Here is a 25,760-nt window from a genome sequence, read left to right as displayed (position 1 = left end):
TCAGAAATTATATATACAGGTTTTAGGAATTTACCTTAGAAGGCCTACCTGAGCAAATGCAATGACTCCATAGGCATTGTCATTGGGAGGAATAATTATGTTAACAAAACTATTAACACCAATCTCTGCACCTCCCTTGGGGTTTTTCAGCCGCACTTTGAAGCGTTCCTCCTCCTCTGGGATGATGTCATCCAGGATGTTCACTGCTATCACAGCTTCCATGTCCCCAGGATCAAATATCAATTCACCTGAACTAGCATAAAAACACACATATCAAGTAATTATAAATTGAGGATAGCTGATCAGTGGACTTTGACAGCACTGCTAGAAATTTAACAAGAATTCTTGGAGTTGAATCATTGTTCATATTCCTGAGGAAGTAATTGAGGTTTAGAGGTAGTGCCTTTTGTGTTGATTTCATGAGTTTGGGGATGTTTTTGTTTTGGTTTTTGTTTGTGTTTTTTTTTTATTATAATAGACCACAGAGTAATTAAAATTTATTATGAAAGTAATTTGATTTGTCCTAAATTAAAGCTTTAAAAAATTGAGTTTGCAAGTCCTTTCTTACCATGTTTTAAAGCCAATTATGAGGCTGTTGGGCTTTGGGTTATTTTAAGATTACCAGTGAAAAATTTTCTTTAGGTCTAATAAGCATGATACAAACAGAAGTATATAATGTTCTCCACTGTAACAAAGACAGTATCACAGAAAAAGAAACATAGGAGCAGGGAGAAAGTTATATAAATCTAAAAAACCTACCTAGGTATAAAGTCTGACTGGTTGGAGATAGTAGTCAGCTCATAAATCTGGGAGCTGGATCCTACAGACAGAGCAACCAAGCTCTTGCTGGAGTTCAGAGATGTTGCAGTAGCTGAGGTGATATGATCCACATATGGGGCTTCCAGCACTACAGAGAACTGGTTTCCTTCTGAGTTCCAAGAATACAGCATCGTTGTTTCTTCACCAGGCAGGAGGATGTGAACTACATGGAGCATGCAGGAAAAAAAAATAAAAATTAATGTTTAGTGATATATTTCAAAGTTCTCCTTGTAATGCCTGAAATGTTCTTGGTAGTGCAATTACAATAACATAAAGTCTGGAGAATATAATGAAAAAATCAGCATCTATATTTCTGCAGTTCTGGTATTATAATCAAGGATTAGAACAAATATTTTTATTTAAGTCTTACCTAATCCTGAAAGAGGCATGAAAACATGAATGCTTCTTACGGCACAGACTGGAAGGGACTGGAAGTGCCTAAAGGTCAACTGCCCTGTCTCCCAGATGAAGATTTCAGAAGAATTTCCAGATTCTACAAAGAAGAAAATGACAAACTTATTTTGCTGCCTGTCAGTCAAATCACACATTGGTGGCCATTCAAAAGGCAAAGTTTGTAAATTTTAATTACTGAGACCAATTATCATATTTTCCTTTTTACTTGGTGCACAGCTCCGTAATGAGATTGATCTCCTTGGGATGATTCACTGAGAAAATTTAAGGTGTTTTTTCCACATATTCACATACAAAACCAACAAGACTTCCTTCCAGTAGACAAAAGCCAATTCCAAAGACTCCTATGGACTGCAGCATAAACTTTTCAATAGGTAGAAGGATGCAGTCACACAACAATACCTAAAACACCATAACTGTAAGAAATAAAACACATGTACTTTGCTGACCAATGATCTTTGTTTGTTATAAGGCTCAGAAAAGGTTAGAAAGGGTTCAATCAGCAGCCAGGTGAATTTATTTTTTATTTCTTATCATCCTTGGGAAAATGTTTGATTATTTGTATAAGTAGAACAAATGCAGTGCTTTTATTTTCTGGGGGACAAAGCAGAGATTACTTTGATAAAATGCTTATCAGTGAATTGTCATCCTCCAGTAATACTTTAATTTCTATTTAACCTGTTTCACCCCAAACATCTTTCCTACCAAGCAACCCAGCACATACTTAGCAAACTCAGTGTCTTTTCTTCTGCTAAATACCTTTTGCAGTAATTAAATAGATATCAGATCCAGAAATCCAGGCCTCCATATGTTTTACTTCTTTTGCTGGTATTTGATGAAGCTTCCTAAACTCATTATTCAGCCACTGGTACAAAAGCAGGTTCTGGCTGGTATTTGATAAAGAAACTAATAAGTACATAAAGCCTCCTCTGGGAAACAGGGCTATGCTCAGGGCTCTGGGAAGTGGAAACTGATGATGCAGCACAAAAATATCTTCATTCCACCGGAAAACCTGTGGAAATATGAAATATTTTTTCATTATTTGTTCATAATTAGCGCCGAAAGAAATGTCATGATTGAAAAGTGGAAAAACATACAGAGAACTGAATTTGTCCTTTCTTAAATGGTCCCTATGCCAAGGTAGAAACACACTGGTAAATAACTACCTGACTCCAAGCAGCTGTGTCTGCTCAGCAGGTGAATAGGCTTCTGTTTAGAAATTATTTCTGTTCTTATAGATGCTTAAAATGCTACATCTTAAAAAAGAAAAAACACTAGCAATAAAATCAAGCCAATGTCAATGTAGAGAGCATTGCTACATTTGAAAAAGTCTAGAATTTTAAGTCCTATAAATCCATGATAGAAACATAAGTAATTTTTAGAAATATATAATTTTTATTTTTTAATTATCCCTCCATATTTCAAACTCAAAACTAATCAAACCACCCACATTCGTGGGTGGAAGACAAGTGTAGTCTAACCTGGATAGAACTGGAACTGCTTGTGTCACTCATGAAAATCAAATAGTCCTCTTCATCCACAGTAAAATGTTTCACATATCTGGTATCCAGAATAGAGATAGTCTGTATCTGTGAGGAAAACAGGACAAAAATGTCATTTGGAAGTTAGTTCAGGTAACATATATACATTTTTTTTTTAACATTGCAGAGTTACATGGAAAATTAGACATAAAATATATAAAATCACACATATGTAATGTTACAGTTTTTAAAATATAAATTTAATATATTAATGCACTTATCTTTAAATAAATATCTAAATAATCCTTATCTTTATCTTATTATATTTCATATCAATATGAACATAATTCATCCTACATTTTTCAGAAAATGTTCTCTGTCTTGATCACTTCACAATTTCTTCACTCATTTCTCAGAGGTTATCTTCCCTCGCCCCCAAAATATAAATGCAAAACTAAAGCAGATGACCAGCTGTAACAACTTACATCATTGGAGTCATGCAGAGTGTTAGGGCCCCAAACTATCTTAGCACAGATTGCGTTTTTCTAAAAGGGAGGTGAACAGGAAGGCTTCCTGAGGTCCTCTCCAACACCATTATTTTATAATTTTTTAACCAAAACAGATTTACCCTCCACAGTCTGCGTCCAGGCATGAATGTATACACACTGCTGTTGGAAGCTCCTCCATGAGTAATCACAAGGTAGGGAGAGGCACCCATTTGGAAGGACACACAGCTCTTAGGATTCCACACACTGAAATTCTGAGAGAGGAACCAAAAAGTGAAATGGAAACTTAATTCTTTCTTAAGCAGTACATTTTAGTGCTTGCAAGCAAACTTTTACCTCGATGGGAACAAAAATTCCTTTCCATTGGTAGACAGTAGAAAACATAGCTGGAGGACTACGAAGGAGAAGACCATACAGAATTCCTCCTGATGTAAAGAAACACCAGCTGGATGCTGACTCCTCCACAAAACTTTGCAAGACAGAAAGGACACTGATACTACCCCCTGCAATACAGTAAAAAAACCAAAAATTAAAAATCAACTATTTATTCTTATTCTTTATTCAACAGTTTTTTCTTTATTTACTTGCCAAAAAGAGACTTTGCAACAGGAATGCTGAATATGTCTCTCTCTAAATTGTTGATGTAAAAGTTAGAAAGTGAATGGAACTGTTACAGAGCTGAGGATGTAATGAGAGTTAAGCAATAAATATATTTTTTTACATTTCAATGGCATATGGAAATGCACAGGCAATTTAAGTCTGACTCAGCATGATTCTGTTCAGACATTAGCTCATGAGAAAACAAGCTGGATAGAAAGTAGTGAAAAAAGAAACCAGAAAATGTGTTTGCTTGTCCACCTTGCCCTCAACAGAACATGGAGTCATGGATCTACATCATATCAAAACCTAAAGATGTTTGACTGGCTTGTAGAAAAAAAAAATCTGTGTTGTCAGAACTAAATTCCAAGAGCTAACCTCCCAGGCCCACACATGGGTTAGAGAAGCTGCTGAGCCAGACAGAGAATTTATCCATGTGCAAAATCAGGAATATCCTAATTCCTGCTAGTACCACTCTGGATTAGTGAGCAGCTACACACATGCCAGTGCTGGGAACATGTGGGCAGAGATGGATGTCTTCTTCTGGTGGCAGCTGCTAATTTGTGCCAAATTAAAGTGTTCATGACATTGCAGCATGAGACTTCCTCAGGTGTAACCCAGGAGAGACACTGGGAGGTATGACAGAAAACCTGTGGTAGCATCTTTTACAGACTAAGGCAATGGCAAGTTTATGCAAAAAGGTGTTTCTTACACTGTTAAAAAAAATCGAAGTTACAAGTAGTAAAGTACAGATTTTACTGAAAAAAGTCCAGTGACAGTAATGTTCATATGAGCTGTGAGAGGAGCAACAAAGGTTACTGAAACTCTGGAAGAATATGCTGATGGCAAGGTGACATTTAAGCCCCGAAGCTCTTTCACTGAATTAATTTTTTCATTCTCAGAAAAAATATTAATTAATATGATCAAGCCTGAGTAGATAAATTAGTACTCCAAAGTTAGATCTCCTGTATGTTTGACTACTGTTTTGCCATCCCCACTCTGAGAAAAGCAGTGGAAACAGAGGACGTACTGATGCCAAACGCGGTATCCGACAGCGTCTCCCACTCGACGCTCACAGACACGTTGAGCCCATTACTCCGTGAAACCTTCAAATAAACTGTAGTGTTGGCTTCTTCAACTATGAGGAAATTTGTCCTAAATATGTGAATTGTGAAAATAAAGTGCAGTTTCATTGAAGCATATACAACAGGCACTAAAAGAAAATATTAATACTGTATTTGCCAATAGGCTGATAATTGCATTAAGATTTTTCAGTGTTTCTTGCCACAAGATCTTTGCAAAATTAGTCTTAAACTAGTCTGAAATCTAACCTGGCAGCTCTACAGTTTAAGCTGAAGAACTTTTGAAAATCTCTTACCATATGGTTCATATGCTTCTGAAAAACAGACCTAAGTGAAAGGGCATTTTACATAAGCTGAAAATAAGAAAATAAATGGTAAAATGTATCAGTTCCTGGACACTGATGGGATGTTTGGATCTCTTAACACAGATTACCATTCGTGGAATGTTTAGAGATCAGTGAAATACTGTTTAATGAAAAATCTATTAAGAAACAAACAGTTCTAATGATAAATATTAGTTTTTAAGTGTTTTTTATGTTCTTTTTGTATATCAGCAACAGTATTTGACAGACAGTGTACTTTTACAAATTAAAAATAGATCACTGAATTTCTTTACAGGGATTAATGAAAAATAGGATTGTAGACCACCTCTATTGAACATGAAAAATCTTCTCCTATCTGTATTATTGCTGAGTACCTATTTGTAGCTGGATAGATGCTGAAAAGCCCCAGTGGAGCCTGGTTCTGTAAAACTGTAATCATAGTTTGCACTCTTGTGCCCAGTCTGGCTCCTCCAGTTGGATTGAAGAGGGTGACAATAAAGTGCTCATCCATTTCTGGCTCTTCATCCAGTATTGCAGTAATATGGAGTGTCTGGCAGGAAAACGAGCACAAAAAGTTGTTGGGGCTGTACAGGTCATGGTGATACAACCCTATCAAACCATTCTCACTGCCTCTGTTCTTTCATTGTATTTCTTCAGGAGGCAGCTCTAGAAACTGGAGATGACAGAAGTGAGGCGAGGAGGGTTCAGGCTGAGGTCTTAAGTCATCAGTCTGGTGACCTCCACTGGTGCAGCACTAAGATGATCAAATTTACTTTTTTATTTCCCCTTCTCCTATTTTATCCTCTCACTCTAAGACCCTCTGAAATGTAATAGCTTTTTATCCTTTTTTTCCCTGCTTTGATTCTCTACTTGCTTAACACATTCCTTGGTAATTCATCATCCACACAGAGCTACCTGATACCCCAGCACAGCTCAGTCAAGTTGGTTTTAATTTACTTTTGTTGGCAACTAAATTAGCTCCAGGGCAACAGGTTAACCCACTAATGGTGCTGGGAGGAAAGAAGGAAAAAAGGCAAGAACAGAGGGAAATTTGAAATATGCTCTCTCTTCTTGATGTTTCTTTCCCTCAACTGCACCACTGTGGCTGAGAATAAGATCATCTCAAGGTGGTCTCCAATTGGCAGAGAATTATCTAGAAAGAGGTAGGAGTTTACACTATCATTTAGGACTCACTGCCATCCTTCCTACTACCCTAAAAGGCAAAAGTGACAGAGGTACACATAGCTTTCCTATAGAAAAAAAATTATAATGATCAAACTGGAGCTGAACTTGAATTTGCAACCTTTTAGAACCCTCCTAACTTCTGCAATAAATCATATTTAGAGATTATTTTAAGAAGTCTTTGACTTCCTATAGATCTACTAGACTAGGCCAATGCTGTGCTTCCAATTGTATTTAAAGTTCAGAAATTGAAATCCAGTGTTTCTGGAAAGGTCTGTTTCAGATTCTACCCTTGTAGCCACAATGCCTTGTCACTTCTGTGACTAAATAAAACAGAATAAATTAAACTAAGGTAAAAATGAAAAAATAAGAAAAATAAATACAAATAAAATAAACAGGCCAATAAAATACAATAAATAATAAATAAGAAAAATAATAAAAAGATAATAAAATAAGGTAAAACAAAATAAAGTAAAGTAAAATAAATAATAAAATCAATCAAACTGATTAAAATTCAAAAGGGTCAGGGTTTCAAAAATTTAAGCTAGCTCATTTTCTAACTGAAATTCTTGTGGGAAAAGTACAGGGCTCTGAGTTTAGCACTTCCAGAATATTAAGTGATTTCCTGTTCCTAAGACTAAGAACTGTTCCCTTTTTTTGCATTTGTTGCAGCATACCTTGGTTAGTTCAGACCAACCGAGGTACCATAATACAGAATGGGATTTTGTTAACTATTTGCACTTGTAAATTATCACTTCATTTCAAAGTCTTTGCTTCAGCTACATTTTGAAAATATACAGAGAATTGTATGTATTTCAATACATACATGAATATTACATATTTATTATGTGTTTTTTAATTTACTTCAGATATTGCAAAAAGAGAAATATCTGCAAAAGAGCATATTTAATTCTTGTGAACATTCACACTCATGATCCAGCATTAAAATTATAAGAAAAAAAATTAATACAAGAACAAAACCACCAGACATTTCAGAAACATCTCAAACAACTTCAGAAAAGCTTTCTTGAATTCTTTGGTAATAACTATCAAGTTACCTTGAATCTGACTCCCTCTTCCAGCACAATGTATCCTTGAGAAGGGGTCAAATCCACTGATGGCTCTGAAGAATTAATTTCACTTACAAGATATTGAACAGTCACGGTGCCAAATATCCCCTGAGGAGGTTCTCTAATAATGTTTAATACTGCAACACTTTCCATCAAGTGGAGAGCTGTTTGCTCCCTTAGGAAGAAGTGATCACTGTTATTAAATGACAGAACTCCATGGCCATCATCACTGGCGAGGATAGTAATTGTGGCTTTTGAGAAATAATGTAAATATTATTTAATTAATACAGTAAAATACAATTGCATCTTTATAAAAATAAAGTACATGTAAATACAAAGCTGTTACTTCTTAAAATACCTTTAAGTCCATGACATTACTTGAAAAGATTATCTAAGTATTTTACTTTATCTAGGAAGATTTCTTGTTGGGAAGAATCTAGACACTTATTTAAAAACACATTTTGATTCCCTGTTTTATGTACCAATTTGCTAATTGCATAAATTTCACAGGGATAGTTAAGAACTTTCCAAAGGAGTAAGCAGGGCAATAGTGTTTTCTGAATATGGAATTAAAATGACTGGCTCAAAATTCCAAGGAATAAGCAAATCAAAACCAAAACTTACCTATTGTGTTCTCCCCCAGCTCCAGCCCCAGAGAGGGATTTGTTAAAATTAACTGGAATCTCTCATCTCCTTCAGGAATGTCATCATCAAAAATTGTAACAACAACAGACTTATTCCTTTCTCCATCAGCAAAAAAAAGAGTCTAGCATTGAAACAGAGAGAATGGAATATTAAACAGCCATTAAAAGACAGAATTTTCAAATTAAGGTACACAGAATTGCCTTAATTAGGAAGAGGAGGCAATAAGAGCTTTAACCTTTACGTCCCTTATGATTTGATTGCAACAGAAGTAAAGAAGTGCAGCACATTGCAGAATAAGGTCAAGTCAGAGAAATTGATATTGAATGTTCTGTTGTAAAAAATAAGAAGCCTTATATGAAATCTTACATGCTCTTGTCTAAGCAAAATTGAATCTGAGACAGATAGCTGAACGTTTACAGTGTATCTTGAATTGAAAAGCAATTCAGTATTTAAAAAGAAACAAACAGCAAAATGAGATGACTGATTTTAACTCTTTTTCTTCAGATGACTAAAGCAATTTTAAAAAGCTAACAATCTATCTGCATTACTGAACATTCTGCAGAATAAAGAAGAAGAAATTCCTCTGAGGAAGATGAAGGAATGAAAAACATTAGGTTCAGAATTTGCTTCTTACCTTTGAGGCCACATTAAAATCCAAACCCAGTTGTGCCTCCAAATTTTGGGCATAAAAAAACACAGACACGTTGCCATATGATCCTTTGTTTCTGTATGCCACTATTGTCAGATTCCCATGAGATTCATTGACTTCAAACCTAAAACAAATAGCAAGAAAGATTCTCAGTGCTCACTCAGAATGCTCTTTTTAATAAGATGGTAGAAGTTATATTTCCACTTTGAATAATTCTCTATGCTTAATATAAAAAAGACACCATTGCAGTTGTCTGACACAGTCATTTTACTTGTGTTTCTTATCTGGATGGAATTCTGTTAAAGGCGGCTGTGGATTGGATTTTTTTTCTGCTTATTACTGACAAGCTAGTCTTGTCTATGTTCATGGATGCCTCTTTCCTAGCTGCTGGAAATTAGAGAAAAAGGCCTGGGAGACGCCAGTGTGTGTGCTTACAGGGACACAAGGGCTGGATATTGGATGGAATCTAGATTTGTGATTCAGGTTCACCATATAAAAGCACAGAAGTGAAAACAACTACCCAGTAGCAAAAGATTTTGAGTAAACATAATGGAAATGTTGGTTTTCAGTGTGGATATTGCCTTACAGTTTGCTGTTCAACTGAATTGAAAGGTAAGATCTGGCCCTATTTTTAACAGGAGTTTTACTGATAACTGACATGAAAACAATTGGAGAACCTCAATCCCTGAGTGACACAGTGAGTTTTTTTAGGAGACAAGACTTACTTGGTACTTTCCCACTCAATTACTCCGCTTACTCCATCATTAGCATCAATAATAACTTGAGAAGCTAAGCCTTCCACATCTAAAATGAAAAAAAAAAAAAAACAAGACAAAAATGGAAGAATAATGAAGTCAATTTACATGATTTTCCAGAATAATAGAAGCATTTCTTAAATTTTTACTATTTTTGTAGAAGAAATACATAATTTTCTTTTTCTAAATTGTGGAGGAGAACATGGAAGTGTGCAAGATAACTCAAAAAGATCAAAGAAAATCTGTCTGTACTTTGTAACTATTAGAACTGCAACAGGGTGGCTTCATTCAGAACTCTTTCATTGAGGAGAGAGGAAGATGGTAAATTTAGAAAGCAAAACACAGCACAAAAAATTAGGGTCTACCAAAAGCTAGATTTGTCATGGAATCTTAAGTAATCTTCATTGTGAGTGTTTATTATGGTGATGTTCAACATTTTGCAGCCTGCACCATTCTGGATATGGGAGGGAAAATGAATAAAAATAATAATACATGATCATTTATTTAATCTCCTACTAAAGTTCTAAAGTTTTAGCACCTGATATAAACCTTACTGCCACACAGCTCAGAGTCTGCTGCAAATACAGAATTATTGATTTCTTTGTACACTGCTTATATAATGTAACATTCTACTGCTCCATAAAAAAATATATATCTTTACAATAACCCTGGGAAGTTTATTGCACATATTGCACTGTGAAAATACTAAAAATAGACTAAAGCCAGAAACACCTACCAGCTTCAGGGACCTGAATGTGAGTTTGAATTTGATTCTTCTGAGAAAATAGTGCCTTGATTTGTTCACGACAATAGCACCACATTACTAACTTAATACACTTTTATTAAAACTTAAAAAGAAATGAAGCACCGCAATTTCTACGAGCAAACTGAATCTACTGAATCTGTAGTAAGTATGTAGTAAATATTTAGATACATAGGAATGATTTTCCAGATAAAACTGAATAGAAGTAAAAGGTCATTGCCATGAATCAAACCTCAGCAGTGTCTCTGTGCTGTTACAATCAGATCAGTTCATCCAGGATCAGTAATACTTTGCTTTCAACATCAGACCTCTAACTTCATATCTATTACCCTTCCCCTACCCTGATGGCTCCCTGCCTCAGCCTAGCTTCCTGTATTCATCAAGTTTATTTGTTTTTCTTTCATCATTCTCAGTTGTGGATAATTTCCTTGGGTTTTTTGTTTGTTTGTTTGTTTGTTTATTTTTTCCCATTCCTTGGACTTCTATATTTGAGTCATGCTCTTCCATGGAGAAATAAAAAAACCACAAAAAACAAACACAAAAAGTGTCTTTATGCTTCCTTTTTCTGCTCCTTATCAGTGAAGCCTCAGACTAGAAGTAAAGGTCACTTAAATTCACTGATCCATCACAAACACATCAGACTTATTCCACACTTTGCACACTTGGCCATGACAGGAACAGCACATGCAATGTATTCCAGATGTGTAGGACTGGCTGCACATGCCTCTATCATCCACCACTTTTGATATGAGACAGCCCCTAGAAATAGTTCAGATATTTTGCATAGGGTGTGGGATGGGTAGAAATCCTAAACAAATGTATGGCACCAACAAGGAGTTAAAGTGTCATTACAAATGAAAATATACCAACAGGGAAAGCAAGGCTGGAAAATAGTCATGTATAAGAAAATTCATAGTGAGACTTTATAATGAGGACAGATTTTGGTTAAAAATATTATCTGCTCACTCCAAGCACATTTAACCCAATGCAGATATCACAGCAGGGTTTAATGGTCACATTTCAAGGCAACTGGCAACCCCTTACAAGAGAAGTTCAGACTATATAATACTCTGAACAAACTGCTTCAGAAGAATCCTTTGTACTTACATGTTACTTTCTTTATGTTTTAAAATTTAGGCTCAATTAAATACACCTCGGTTTCTATAAATCAGAAATAAATCTTGCAAGTTACCTTTCAATCTGTAACGAATTAACTCAGTCACTTCTATTGGCATGCAAAGAAAAGGGAAAAGAATCAAGGAAGATGTTAGAAATAACAACTATAACTATTCTGCAGTACCACAGGATAATCCAGCTGTCCATAAAGCCAATTGCAACTATGCTAATAAGTTCAGTAATAAGTTCAGAAGCAGAATAAGAAGTTAACATAGCAGGTAATAAATGAAATTCAGAATAAGAGCAGGAAAACCATAGGACATGAATCCAAAAAGTAAATCTGATAGAGTAATATAAAGAGACCTTTAAAGGAGTTAATGAAGTGATTACATTAAGAATTTTAAAAATTTTTAGTTTCCATTATCTACTCAGTAAATGAAAATTGGATTAAGACATTGCCAAGAAAACTTTTCAGATAATTGTGTTCTACAACTGCTAATAACTCAGAAAATTAACTTGCCATCTTTACAGAACTTTAAAAAAGTAAGAAGCAAGTGTAATAATGAGTGTTTGATATTCTATGATATTTCTTTCGGAATGCAGAGTTTTGGCATAGTTGATAAATGAAATAAAAATAATATGCTGGAGTAATATAATCTGCATGCTTTTCATATAAAAGGAAAACCAAAGATAATTCTGTGTTAATTCTTTTACCCAGCCTAGGTGGAGATACAGTTGAATGGTTCATGATGAGTTCCACTGAAGTCAAATTAACCAAGAAGAATTCTTGCATCTCTGGTTCATCATCCTGCAAATAACAAATTCAGTAGATTCTATTTTTCATTTTTCTGTACGAAACAGTCACAGCAGTCATAAAAAAGTAACATTTTGGAAGTCTCTAGACTTATTTTATTTTTCATTTTCCTAAAATGCTCTTTTGAGTACAAATTTAATTACCTAGAACGAATTATGAAGTAAGACATTGTATTTAGTGAAAAAGACTCTTTGGTGACACTAAACTGTTCCTGTGAATAAATTTCTGTCTAGTTCTAAAGGCATAAACCCCAACCACAGAGCCTGCAGCAAGCAGTGAATCACAATGTTCTGAATATCAGACAGTAAAATCTTAATGAGACAGCTAAATTTAATTTATGTATGGATATAGCTGATTTCTCTTAATATTTTTTTCTTCTGTGCTTTTAACAAAAAGATAACAAAAAAAAAAAGATCTTTCTAAATGAAAACGAAATATATAGCTTCAAGTAATATACAGGTTGTAAGCTTTATGTTTCAAAATATTACTCTTCTGATGTCATACAGAACAAGCAGGTTTAGAGTTTACCTCTAGAATAGTGACATTTATGGCAGCTGAAGTTTCTCCTTCTTCCAAAACCAGTGAGCCAGAGACAGCTATATAATCAGCTCCTGGTTCAGCCAAGGTCTCATTACTTAAGGGGAGCATTCCTGGAACTGTGGCATATGTAACATTGATAGCACCTGTTTAATTTGTGACAAAGAAAAAGGATTTTTATCAGTTCATATGTAATGTTCACTGCAATAGACAAAAGAGATCAAACAGGATAAAAAAACCTAACCCCAGAACAGAAGGATTGAAAGATTAATCTGAAGTCAATGGAACTTTCTTACTGTTTTTAATGTGCTTTCAGTCCAGCATTTGGTGACTTGTCCACCAGGACTCAAAAAACATTAGGATCAAATATATTCAGATATTGGAGGTGCTGTGGGCTGCAAATTTTACATTGCTGCAGTACCACTTGGAATATCTAATGTATTAGATATTAACATCAGTTTTGTGCCAAGGGAAACAGAACTGATATCTAAGAGAGACTCTAAAGAGAGTGCTGGTAAATACACCTTAATAAATCTGGTTTCCTTCCTAGGCAGATTGACATAGAATTAAATAAAAAATGCAACTGGGGGACACACTGATAAATGTTTCTAGGGGAAAAACTTAGACAATTATTTTATCATAAAGCCATGTCTCACTAATTTACTAGTTGCAAATTTAATAAGAGTGATCCTGGAGATAAAATGACAGATGACATTTAAACCTAGTTTGTATGAAATAAAATGTAAGGTGTAAAAGCATCTTAATTTTAATAAATAATGATGGATTTTAATAAAAGGAGGTCTGATTTACCGTGGACATCTATTTTAAAGCATTAATTTCCTGAATAATGTCCAAAAAGTAAGTTAGGTATTAAAAAAGCAATGGGAAAACACAGAAATTTCATTTGAATGCCTCTGCAATTGTCCAGATCATGCATATTCATTGCAGCTGGTCACTTCACTTGGAAACAGACTCAACATAAGAAACTAAGAGATTGCTACTTAGGTCTAGTTATAGTCTACAATGATAAATAGAAAATTATTACATGTTACCTCATAGTATACGTTTAAATTTGCAGGCAACAAACACAAGAAAACAATTTTGCTTCCAGCACAATACTGTTTTCTGGAATTAAATACACCTAAGTACCTAACAATTAAGTACAACTTGTACGGTTTTTATTTCTTCTTGCAGAGACAAACAATTTCAGAAGATGCACTAGACATTAAGGCTGCAATGATGCAAAGAAGTTCTGAAAGTATGACACCTGAATTCAAGATTTTTCAAGATTTCCGTTCTCTCTGTCATGGCTTTCATTTGCCTAATGATTACCAAAACAGAATGGGTCTTTTTTTTGGAGTTGTTATACAAACCTAGAAATCCAAATTCTCTGTTGATAAAAAGTTGAACTGTTTTGTTTTCTTCGGGAGTTAAAATTACTCTGGATGGGGAAGCAAAATTCAAGACTCCATGTGGTTCATCACTGGCTTCTACTGTCAGTACAGCTTCATATCCCTGACTATCCAAAACAGCAGCACCTGAAGAAGAAACTCCTGAAAAAGAATTTACAGCCTACAGTGAATAAATTGTTATGCATCCAGTTTTTTCTGTCTTATTTTACTGACATTTTTGCATCCGAATGACAGGAGCAGTGCTAAACCAAGTGCATGATGCACTGAAGTTTATGAATGATGTGGAATATATATATATATACACACATTCTATAAAGTATACAGGAACATGCGATCACAACAGAAATTGTATGCAGACTAAGTATAGAGTTACAAAAATTTATTAAGAAATGAGAAAGCTTTCCCAGGAATCAAATCCAACAGTAAAAACAATATTCAACTTCTGAACCATTCCATTAAGAAATTACTGCCTCTTCAAAGTGTTCCCTTGATGAATAATGGTTGGTGTGTTCATTTATGCTTATTCTGACAGACTACAAGAATCAACAGATTATTCTGTCACTTTGGTAAGGCACCTAGCAAGGAGCACGATCCACGTCCTGGCTAGTTTGGTGTTCAGATATTAAATTCAGCTGAACAAAGATGACTTCAGAAAGATGCTGTTTCATGCTTCTTTTACCATTATAATTCTAATGCAAAGAATATGATATCTTGACCTCTTTGAATTCTTAGAAAGATCAGGAAGTCAGCTTGCAGCTTAACAAGATTACTTCAAAGGTACAAATAACCATGTATTTCATGGCAACTGTGTAGGGAGTCCATTAGAAAGCTCAGTTAAAGCTCATTTATATGCAGTTAAATGAAAGCAAATAAGCACTGTATTTAACAGGCAGAGTTAAATCCATTTTAAGACCAACTGAGGAAATACACATATATACATGTATACATATATATATATACAAGATAAAGCATTTTATAGATATATGATACAGATATATAATGATGTTTCAATAAAATGTGAATGAGCTATGTTTACACCAGTTGCAGTATGCACAGTTCTATACTTTCAGAATGGATTAGCACATAAAAAATATTACACCAATAAATAGTGGTTTTAAGATATAGCAGGTTTTGCATTACCTTCTGTTTTGATGTTGTATAGGATGATTCTATATTCTTCTTTCTCTTCAGGAATATGGTCATCCAGCAAGTGAACATACAATGTTGTATTCAGTGTCTCCTAATTATTTATTTGATAAATTAATTAGTTAATATTGTATAAGATAGAAGTATCGTGCAATTTGAACACCTATAAGACATGTAAAGTCAAGGTACTTAAAACTATAAATACCCTCCAGTTTGGAACTCCAAGAGCAAAGGAGAAAGTAAGTAATCAGATCAACATTTAAAGGCTGCTATAAAAGCCAAATAGCTTTGTCAGCTGAGTTCTAATTACTGTGTTTTCCTGTACCTCTTAGCTTTGCTTCTGGCCTTACCTCAGGGAAAAAGAGTACCCCAGAACTCTTGTCAAAATTTTGTTTTACATTATGCCCAACTATCTTCCACTCAACAGTCACATTTCCTAGTCCTGGGGCAGTTCTCACAACATGGAATTGTAGTTGTTCTCCTAAGAACAAAGAATAAGAAAAAATGTTGGAGGTTTCCTCTCTTACGTATCAATTATAAAAATGAGACACAAAAAACCATGCATAGCACTCAACATAATTTTTCCTGAAAGATGTTAGTACTTTTAATAGTGACTTCTACAGTAGTTATATAACACATTTATTTTTAATACCAAAACAAAATATCCAAACCTAAACATTCCTCCTGTTTCCTCTAGTTTTAGATCACTCTTGGAAAGAACTACCAAAATATGAGGAAAAGTGGTACAGATGAGTATTTTAGACAGCAAATGCCTATCAGAACATGCATAAACAGAAAAATACCTGTCTGTAAACTACACAAAATAGTTAATACTGAATCAACCAGCCATAACACAAATAATTTTCTACCATAGGAAAAAGCTAACAATTTTTAGTTTTCCCAATAAAATGTTCAAAACCAAATCATTTACTATAAGTTCTTGTATAATCAGTATCAATTGACCATGTACATTTATAAGAAGCGATTATGCTATTTTTCATATGAATAACATTCAGCTCAGTGAGCACTTTATATAAAAGGAGTAAAATCTTTAGAAATCTTTGGAAAAATAAGAAAAAAATACATAAGTTACCTGGAACAAAAATGAATATAAAATTGGAATAATTATATAGTTTATATAAAATTAAAATTTTAAAATATTAACAGGTGATATTAAGCCAGTGGAAAGTATTCAGGGCCACCATAACCTTCAGGAACAAGACAGTTTGTATTAATTCCTTGTGCTTATTAGCAGATTGCAGCTGACTTGGCAGGTGGATCAGAACTGTTAAGTGGAGAAATAAAGGAACGCATATGGTTGAGCAAAGCTTTTTTTTTTCTTTAAACTTAAAAGGTAATGCACATGTTACTGGACATCAAATTTCTGTTTAGGTAACTTTCCCTGCCCATGAATTTCTCTGTCAGAGAAATATGATAGTGTTATACCCTGAGATACCAGCAATGGCTGCTGAAAGGAATCACAATTAGCACTGTTTTTATCTTATGCAAGACTGCATCAAACCTGATATCAAACATGCAAAATGCCCTTTTAAAGCACCAGTTGGGTGCTCAGCCCTTGGGTCCATATCAATTATTATTGTTCTTTCTCAAATGCCATGACTGAGTGATGACAGCAAGATTACTACATTCCTAAATAATCTGCCATTGAAAAAGAAGAAACAGAAAATTTTAGAACAGCAGATTACTGAGGGAAGATGTGACTCTGTTTTTTCTGTGAGAATATTTTCTAGAAGATGTAAAGTCAGTTGTAAGTCACTGATAGATGAGATTTTCTTATGACTGCTGACAGGTGTGTGTGGTGAGCTTTGCATATGGTTCTGGAATACAGTTTAACTAAAAAAAAAAATTTGCTAACAGGAAGTTTGAAATGCAGTCCCAAGAGAGGCATGGCATGATCTTCAGAAAAAAGGAAAGCACAGATGATGATATATAAAACTGGAAATAATGTAGTCATCCTTTCCATTAATTTCATATAATGCTATTCTTGGAATAGTTAAAAATTCAAAGAAAGAAATGTGGTTAATCTCTGCTTGCTGGACTTTTCTGAACAGTGATACAAGTGAGTCATTATCAACAGAACTCACAGAGGCGGAAGCTGATGTTTAACAAATTGAATGTTAACAACAAAAAGAACCCACCTTCACGGCCAATAACAGATCTTGAGGCTGTCTGGAAGCTAACAACTCCTGCCACATTGTCACTTGCCAGAATAATTACTGTGACAGTGTCAAAACTGGGCAGAACCCGACTCCCTCCTTCAGTATGGACCAGGCTGATTATGATACTTTCGTCATCTTCTGGCTCTGGATCATCTAAAATGGTCAGTGTGACCACCTTTTTTGTTTCCCCTACAAGGAGAACATATTTATACTTATGCAAGCACACGGAAATCACCTTCGAAGAAGATTTAATCATCTCCTTTAGTAGGAAATATTTTTAAAAACATGAAATAAGACATAAAGCATATCTATATATTTACCTGTCTAGAAGTTACTGATTGACATTACAAGGTTTTGCTCAAGACTTATTGAAAATTTGAATGAGGCCAATGCAACTGTCAGATTATTAAATATACCATGTAGAAATTACCCCTGTAAATATATTTTCTGACACCTACAGTCCTTACTTGTGTTAAAAATTCTGAGTCAGAATGCAATACCATTGTTGCAAAGAAGAGTTACCAAGTACATAAGTTATCTGATGTACCATATACACAACTATGTACACTCAATTGGAATATATTTACTGGCCCAAGGAATGCATTGCAATTGGCTGTGATCATGTTAGTTCTTGTGTTCTGGACTATCAAAGAATGCTAATGTAAACAATAAACACAATCAATTGCCAGGCTTTGTAAGGAATCACCATTTATACACAATCCTATTGCTCAGTGCATGTGCTTAACTTGTGTTTTACGATGAGAACATAAGTTTAAAAGGTACACACATTTCCTTCTGCATTATCTTTCAAAATATTTTGAAAACAGTTTTTCCAAACATTTAACCACTAATGTGATTATATGTCAGCCTCCGAATCACTGCTGGAAAGTCCTCCTTTGAGTTCAGATGATTTATAAGCAAGCTACCATGCTAGAATCTTTACTAAACTCCCATACATTGCTTTCAAAGTAACTGTTCAATCAAATCAGATTTTGAAATTAAAAATGTATTTGTCATGCTTCATGGTACTTGAGTAATGTCTGCCACTGACTTGTTCATCCTCTTTGTATATTTTTTTAATATGCTGTTATGAAATCAATACAATCTCAGAATCTAAAAAGAAACACCCTGAAAAATTAGTGCTGTACTGACTGAAGGTTAACTACCAGTTAGGCCTGATTCTTACTTTCATTATCCTTGATACAAGCAACTACCTTCAGTGTTATTATTAATTATTTTTTCCATAAAAAGGTAACCTTCATAATGCACATTGCAATATTTCTGAAAAATATACCTAGATATTTGCTTTTCTTTTTTTTTTACTACCACTGTGTAGTTCTGCAACACAACTATAGGGACAACATTGCTGTGATTAAGCATTCTGAGCATTCAGGGAGGTTTGTCGTAAGAGTAAGATATTGTTTATCAAACATCCAGAGGGCTGAGTACATGTCTGGTTCTTTTTGCTTTTCTTTAGTTTGATAAAACAGAAGCCAGTGCAAAACCTTGCCTCACCTTCAGCAAACACCAGAATGTCACCAGCACCTACAAAATCCAAGTTTGGGGTGGCAGTTCCACCAACCACATTCCATTCCACTGTAACCTGTCCCAGGCTGCCTTCTGTCCTGTGTATCATGAGTTGCACGTTGGTCTGAGGACGTTCTTCTACTTCAATATACAGACCATCCTCTGTTGTATTGGGACTTATGCTGTAGATCTTGAACACTCCAAATGCATCTCCGTTCATCATTATGATAACTGTGGAAGTATTTGGCTGTCCTATAGTTGGTTGGTTTTTTAAGCTGGCTGTGATGTTCATTAATTCAACTTTCAAAAGGGAGATAGTGAACTTCTCATCCAGCTCTGGCAGACTGTCAGGGAGTATGGTGACTGTGAGATTTGCAAACTCTTCCCCTTCCTGCATTATGGCCCACTGACTTGTTACAGGCTCATAATCACTACCAGCAATGGCTTGTGTGCTAAAGAGAGCAGATGTACTGGTGATGTTTTTCTTGTAGGTCCAGAATCCTGAAGTGTTAGTTAATGGGCTGATGTCTGATGTCAGCCAAAGGCAGAGAGGAATCTCAGAGGCACTGGAAAATGTAAAGGCTGAACACACTTGTTCTTTTAGGCACTGAGTTGCACAGGCATACAGTGGGTCACTTGCTGCTGATACATTCACTCTGATTTTGGATGGCTGGTCAGGAATTCCTTGTACTGGAGACTCATAAAGGGCCAGGATATCCTGACCTTGCTCAATGGCAAGAGCCACCACATCAGTCTCTGAAGTGCCGTAAAATATCTGCAGCTGACCAAACTTTCCCCCACTAAAAGATTAAAATACAGAAGTAATGTTAGTTGATGAAGTATGCCTTATACTCTCTATGTTTCTGGTTTAATAATAACAGTATTAACAGAATAACAGTAAAAAAAACCCAAACAACTGACTGGCTCTTTCTGAATTGCTGGGAAGTTCCAAATAACTAATTGAAGTGGATTCCCTTGAAGCTAGTACTAGAATAACTGAGCTATTATTTTTTCTATATAGAAAGTTTGATTATTTAGAGCTTGAGTAGTAGCCTGTTAAGAATGCATGTTTGCAAACACTTGTTTCCAGGAATTAATTTAGTCTTAGGGCTGGCAATGAAAAAAAACCCTGTGCTGCTCAACCTTGTCATCTTTCCTCCTGAGTGTCCTCAGGATATCATATCACATGAATGAAACCTCTTTTCCTTTTCTTGTTTCATTCCATCTCACAAGGTGTTGAGTACTTTTGTCCTCCAGTTTAAAACACAGGAGCAGACCACTGGCATATTTAAAGGACTGGATAATTAAATAGGCAAAAATGAAACTTCCAGAATGCTGTGTACATGAGGTTTGCATTGTAAATTAAAATATATATTACATTTAAGTATTTTGTGTATATTTCTAAGAACCAGACATCTAGCTCAAAAACACTGCATATAAAATAAAGATGTGTTGAGCTGGCAGATCAAGAAACTGATGCAAGTATTTATAAAAGAGGAGAATGGCGTTTGAAATCATAGCCAAAACAAACAAACAAACAAACAAGCAAAAAGAAAAAGCAATTTATATAAATAAAGCAAACATTATACAAACCTTCGCCTGACTGTTATATTTGCAAGCAAATTTCTTTCTAGTGGCTCCTGAATTCGATATAAGGACTGATGAAAGAAAACTGTGCCATAAGGATTATCATTGGCAGGTATTATAACATTTGCCACTCCATCTACCCCAATAGCACCACCATTGGAGGCCTGAGTTAATTCTACACGGACAATCTCAAAAAGAAAAAAAAAAAAAAAAAGAAAAGAAAAGAAAAAGAAATAATGCAGCCAAACAATTTTCAGTATTTCTAATAATAATCACAAGCAAAGCAAAATCTGAAACTTCTTTCACCTTCCTACCAGAACACTCCTCGTTTTTCTTCGCAAAAATTCATATAACGAGTTAAAACTCTTGTTTTCAGTACTGGAGACAGATGTAACTGCCTTACTTACTTCTTCTATTTCTGGAACATCATCAGCCAAGATTTCCAGCAGCAGCATCTGAATGGCTTCCCCAGGGGCAAAAGTGATGTTACCCCAGGCGACCCGCAGGTCCGCATCGGCAGGTTGCCCGTCAATGGTAGCAACCCACTCAACAGTAACATTACCCAGAGTCCCAGCATTGCGGATTATTGGCAGATTTATGGTGACTGACCCAAATTCAGGTTCCTCCACAGTGAATTCAGTAATCTGAAAAACTGAAGGACAGCACAGAGAGGTATATTTCATTAGCAATGAAACAATGAAAGTGAATGTGGAATACATAGTTCTGTTTCACTTGGTGATATTTCATTAGCAATGAAACAATGAAAGTGAATGTGGAATACATAGTTCTGTTTCACTTGGTGGCGTTTCATTGCACAGGAGACTCAGTTTTTATTGAAAGTAAATGTTGTATGTTAATATTTTCTTGTACAGGGAAAATAAGTGTGAAAATTAAGCCCCCATCCAAAAACTTTATTTCTACATAACCATAGTTTGGGCTATACCTAAGCTCTCAGAAGAAGATTTCATTATTATTCCCACAAAGGAAAATCTTGAGTAGATTTCAGGTCACTTACTGAAAGAAATAAGTCAAGGCATTCCACCTAAAGTTGTTTCAGGTAGAAGTCTTCCTTGTACTTAACTTTTAGGATTTAAGAATTAAGTTAATTAAATGTCCATCTAGGATTATTTATTTTTGATGTTTTTTCTTTCTTTTCTCTACCTTCTTCTACCAATTAAGGGGAACACAAGTAATTAAGAGGGTACCAAAGGGACAAAAGGGTAAGTCAAAGGAGAAGGCAGGGGAAAAACAAGACCAAAAAACACATGACAATGAAAAAAGGATTTCTAAAATATCCTGAATTTTTTTTAATTTACAAAACTCTTCTCAAAACCTGTGTAATAAAATTGATTTTGGAAAGTATACACAATTAATTTTATTTGTAACATCAAGCAGAAGAAAAAAAATTAGTACTCAACAGAAAATAAGAGAATGTAATTTAATTTCTCTTCATATTTTTTGGTTTATCCAGATTTTAAAATCTGCTTTGGCTAATTATCTATCTATCTAGTAAAACAAAGATACCAAAATATTTAAACAGCAGATAGTAGAATGCAGATTTTTCTTTAAGCGTATGAAGAAATGCAGCACTTAGAATAGGTAAAAAATAAATAAGTAAACTAAAATGCATCGATGCATCTTCCAAAATCTTGTATCAACTGATTAAGAAATACAATTTTATTATATAAAAGCACCATTACTCCTTAATTACATGTTTATATTTAGTTTATCTTATCTTTCCTTTACTGTCTTCATCCAGGGTTCCTCTTTGTCTGCTGAAAGTTTTTATTCTGTTGCCAAGTAACAGCTCATGCACAAATCTGCAATAAAAATGTTCACAGAAGAGAGAAAATATGCAAATAAGACTCATTTACCAAAGGATCCAAAAGGGTCATCAGAAGCCTCAATAATTATGATTGCCTTAGTCAAAGATCCAAGCAAGGCTCCTCCTGTTGTTTGATTCAGCAGCTGAACATAAAACGACTCCTCAACTTCAGGGTTGATATCATTAATTATATAAATTGGCACAGCTTTACTCGTTTCTCCTTCTAGTAAGACAACATCTGATGAGGCTACACTGTAGTCCTCGCCTAGATTTGTAGATGAAAAAAACCCAAAACAATTAAAACCACAGAATAATAATATTAAATGGTTCATTCTTCTAACATCCTCACTAATACTTCTCCTATGGCTTACATATGAATCCTTCCATGTTTTTATATTTTATTTTGCAGTTTTTTTCCTCTATTTTCAGACCCAGACAACACAGTCCTTTTTATTTCCCACTGGATTAAAACAAAAGTTGTCTTGGCCACAACAGAGTTTGCACTATGAGACCAAGGGCTAGTTACAAAAGGTCCATTATTGTCTTCCATTGACAAGGTCACACCATCAAGGGGTTTCTGTCTTTGATTTCTAATTGCTTTCTGGCTTTCCAAGATAAAAGTGAACAAAAGCACCTTTGTCAAAATAGATTGCAGTACAGGGCACGTTTTGTGTTTGGACCTCACTCTGAGCAAATTTGTCTCTGAGAATGTGCAGAGGAACAACTCTGATACACTAAATAATGGTTCTGCTTCAGAAACTAATTGGAAGCAAACTCCAACAGCAATCTAGCTACACATTTCTTTATAAAAGTCTGTTACATAAAAAGTAAACTAAAATAACACTTCTCAGATCATCTACACACACCTATTCAGGTGGATTTCTGTAGTGGGTTTTATTTATAACTTCCTAAGTGGTTTTGGCTCTGCACACTCCATAAGTTTGCTCCTTTCTTTATGTGCTTTCTTTCTAGCAGGGACCAACTGGAGAACCTAGCCTTCCATTTTTAGAAGTTCAAAGTCTTCTTTGGTTTTCATGGATTTTTGTCTGTTTGTTTTACAGCTGAGTCCCCAGCTATCACTTCCTCTTCAATAAGCTCACCTTAATAATGTGTGGTGAGTTTAAATATGTAGATAAGGACTATTCAGTACACAACTATAGTATTTTCAAATTTATTTTCTCTTTTTAAAAGATGATGCATGGACTCTTCCACAGGGCTTGGGTTCCTTTTCCCTAAGCAAAGTCACTAAATGTCTTACTACGTTTTTTTTTTTTTTTACTTGACACATAATACTGCATTCAATGCACTTTTTTTTTGTTTTTACTGCTTAAAGTGTAAAGTTTCCACTTTAACATAGACTGCACATTTCTGTTGTTCTGATTTCTTACCAGCTGTTGCAGTTATTGGCATAGCTTTAAATTTCACAGAAACATCTGCAAATATCCCCCCAGTTCTGGTCACATTAATGATTGGTCCAACATAATTTTCAGCAACTCGCACAATTGAAGCTGAAAGCTGAAGTGTTCCAAAAGCATCATCATTGGCATTGATAATTACATGTGCTATTGTCTCACTCACTAATCCAAGTCGAGGAGAATTTTCAACTGAAACACAAAAAAAACAGTGAAGGTGTGCCTGAGATGCTCACTGTCAATGATTGTAGAATTCAAAGACATACATGAGTTTTGTGGTTAGCTGCCAATAGCTTTCAACAAAATTATATTCTTTAGGAATGGACAAAATATAATTAATAAAATAAAAAGTTTTGGTGGGTGAACTATATTTTGGCAGAAAAATCCATTTTTAATAACTTATTATTCTACCCTGCTGTGAAGCATATAAGCCATAATATTGTGGGTTTTTTAAGAGACAAGGTAATGTGAAATAATTTGTTTATTTATCTAGTTAACTATAAGGCCAGTCGGAAGATTAACACAAGTCAGAAGAAATTAATTTTAACACTTGCTGTGAAAAAATATAAATAAAATTCCACGAATTACATTTGAGGTTTCCCTTAGCATCAAGATTAATATTCTGGGAGGGCAGCAATTAAGAGATGCCAAGAAGCTCTGAAGCACAAATCACACTGTGGTGAACCGAATGCATCTGAATGATTGATGAAGCAAACATTTTAAAAAAGCAAAATGTGCCCACTTTTTAAAATTCTGCACCACTTTTTAAAAAAATATATTTTTTTGTCTTTCAGTAAACAAAAATAGGCCAGTTATTTCCTAATACTTTACAGAAATTAGACTAGATGAACAGTTATTAGTGCACAACACTAATAGAGTAACATATTTAGCATGAAAGACCTTGCATAAGGCAATGCAAAAGAGATAAGGAAATGTTTGTGTATCCCTGAAAAAATACAGTGCTAAAGGAAATGTATCCCAACAGCATACAAGGCTGACAAGCCAAAGACTTCTTAACTATACAGAGTTTGGCAGAAGTAAAATTTTTATCATTTAACTTGTTGTATTTTATCCCATTAAATATAAACACTACCCTTCATATTTAAGTTGTAGCTTTTACATAGGTAAGATACTTACTTGGCCGATCCTGTACTTTCTCAATCAAAACAATATTGCTTAGCTCCACAAAAACAGATTCTGACCTCTCAGGATCATCATCATCCAAAATAGGCAAAGATATTGTGGCCTCACTTTCATTGGCTGTGAAGATCACATAACCTGTAATGGGTATATAATCTTTTTCCTCTGTTGCTCTAACAACATCAAGTGGAAGGAAGGATAACTTTTCATCATCTCCAACAGTCCTGTATGTTACCAGCACTGTACCCATCAGACCTCCATGCCTTATTATGGTCAGGGAGATATTTTTTGTTTCTTCCTCAACTTTTATTGGTCTGTTTTGCTCAGAAAACACGAAGACTCCGTACGGATCATCATTAGCTAAAATAGTTAGTGTTGCATTAGTTTGGTTTCCAAGGCGACCGCTGGAGACATTGATGATCAAAACTGAAAACACCTCATCCAACTCAGGAACTTCATCAGGAGAAATCTGCACTGTAATATTTGCTCTTGCTTGGCCAACATCAAACGTTATATTTCCATCTGTGGAGATCAAGTCTTTGGCAAAATCACAGGCTACAATCCAATGCAGAGTCACCTGGGACAAGGCCCCATGAGTTCTTACAACCTAAGTGAAAAATAGAAAGATCTGCCTAATTTTGTTCTACGGGAAGAAAAACATAAAAGGACGAGGCAGAGTTAAGACAATGACATAATGGATTAAAATAAATTTGTGTTTCTAAAAAACAGTGCAATCTTTATTGCCTCAGCTTTGCTGTATTCATTGTTATCATCCACACTG

The 25,760-nt window shown here is 34.9% G+C and overlaps 1 protein-coding gene across 1 annotated transcript in view; it reads right to left on the bottom strand.

Annotated features, from left to right (window-relative positions):
* The window catches only part of ADGRV1 (adhesion G protein-coupled receptor V1), a 285,963-nt gene that overhangs the window by 186,428 nt on the left and 73,775 nt on the right, over positions 1-25,760 (bottom strand). Inside the window, exons 30-54 of the mRNA XM_008492118.2 lie at positions 24,977-25,586; positions 23,816-24,031; positions 22,477-22,692; positions 21,010-21,254; positions 20,609-20,790; positions 19,004-19,815; positions 17,468-17,677; positions 15,659-15,789; positions 15,303-15,402; positions 14,124-14,303; positions 12,742-12,896; positions 12,114-12,207; positions 9,491-9,569; positions 8,751-8,889; positions 8,096-8,237; positions 7,460-7,722; positions 5,594-5,769; positions 4,845-4,969; positions 3,554-3,720; positions 3,340-3,471; positions 2,712-2,819; positions 1,987-2,242; positions 1,190-1,321; positions 760-982; positions 49-253 (exon numbers count right to left, since the gene is read on the bottom strand). Coding sequence (XP_008490340.2) covers positions 49-253; positions 760-982; positions 1,190-1,321; positions 1,987-2,242; positions 2,712-2,819; positions 3,340-3,471; positions 3,554-3,720; positions 4,845-4,969; positions 5,594-5,769; positions 7,460-7,722; positions 8,096-8,237; positions 8,751-8,889; positions 9,491-9,569; positions 12,114-12,207; positions 12,742-12,896; positions 14,124-14,303; positions 15,303-15,402; positions 15,659-15,789; positions 17,468-17,677; positions 19,004-19,815; positions 20,609-20,790; positions 21,010-21,254; positions 22,477-22,692; positions 23,816-24,031; positions 24,977-25,586 — 5,298 coding nt within the window. The remainder of the gene's footprint in view (positions 1-48; positions 254-759; positions 983-1,189; positions 1,322-1,986; positions 2,243-2,711; positions 2,820-3,339; positions 3,472-3,553; positions 3,721-4,844; positions 4,970-5,593; positions 5,770-7,459; positions 7,723-8,095; positions 8,238-8,750; positions 8,890-9,490; positions 9,570-12,113; positions 12,208-12,741; positions 12,897-14,123; positions 14,304-15,302; positions 15,403-15,658; positions 15,790-17,467; positions 17,678-19,003; positions 19,816-20,608; positions 20,791-21,009; positions 21,255-22,476; positions 22,693-23,815; positions 24,032-24,976; positions 25,587-25,760) is intronic.

Source organism: Calypte anna, chromosome Z (assembly GCF_003957555.1).
Source record: "Calypte anna isolate BGI_N300 chromosome Z, bCalAnn1_v1.p, whole genome shotgun sequence".
Lineage (NCBI taxonomy): Eukaryota > Metazoa > Chordata > Aves > Apodiformes > Trochilidae > Calypte > Calypte anna.
Note: the sequence above shows the minus strand (reverse complement) of the source record. Positions and strands in the feature narration are given on the sequence as shown.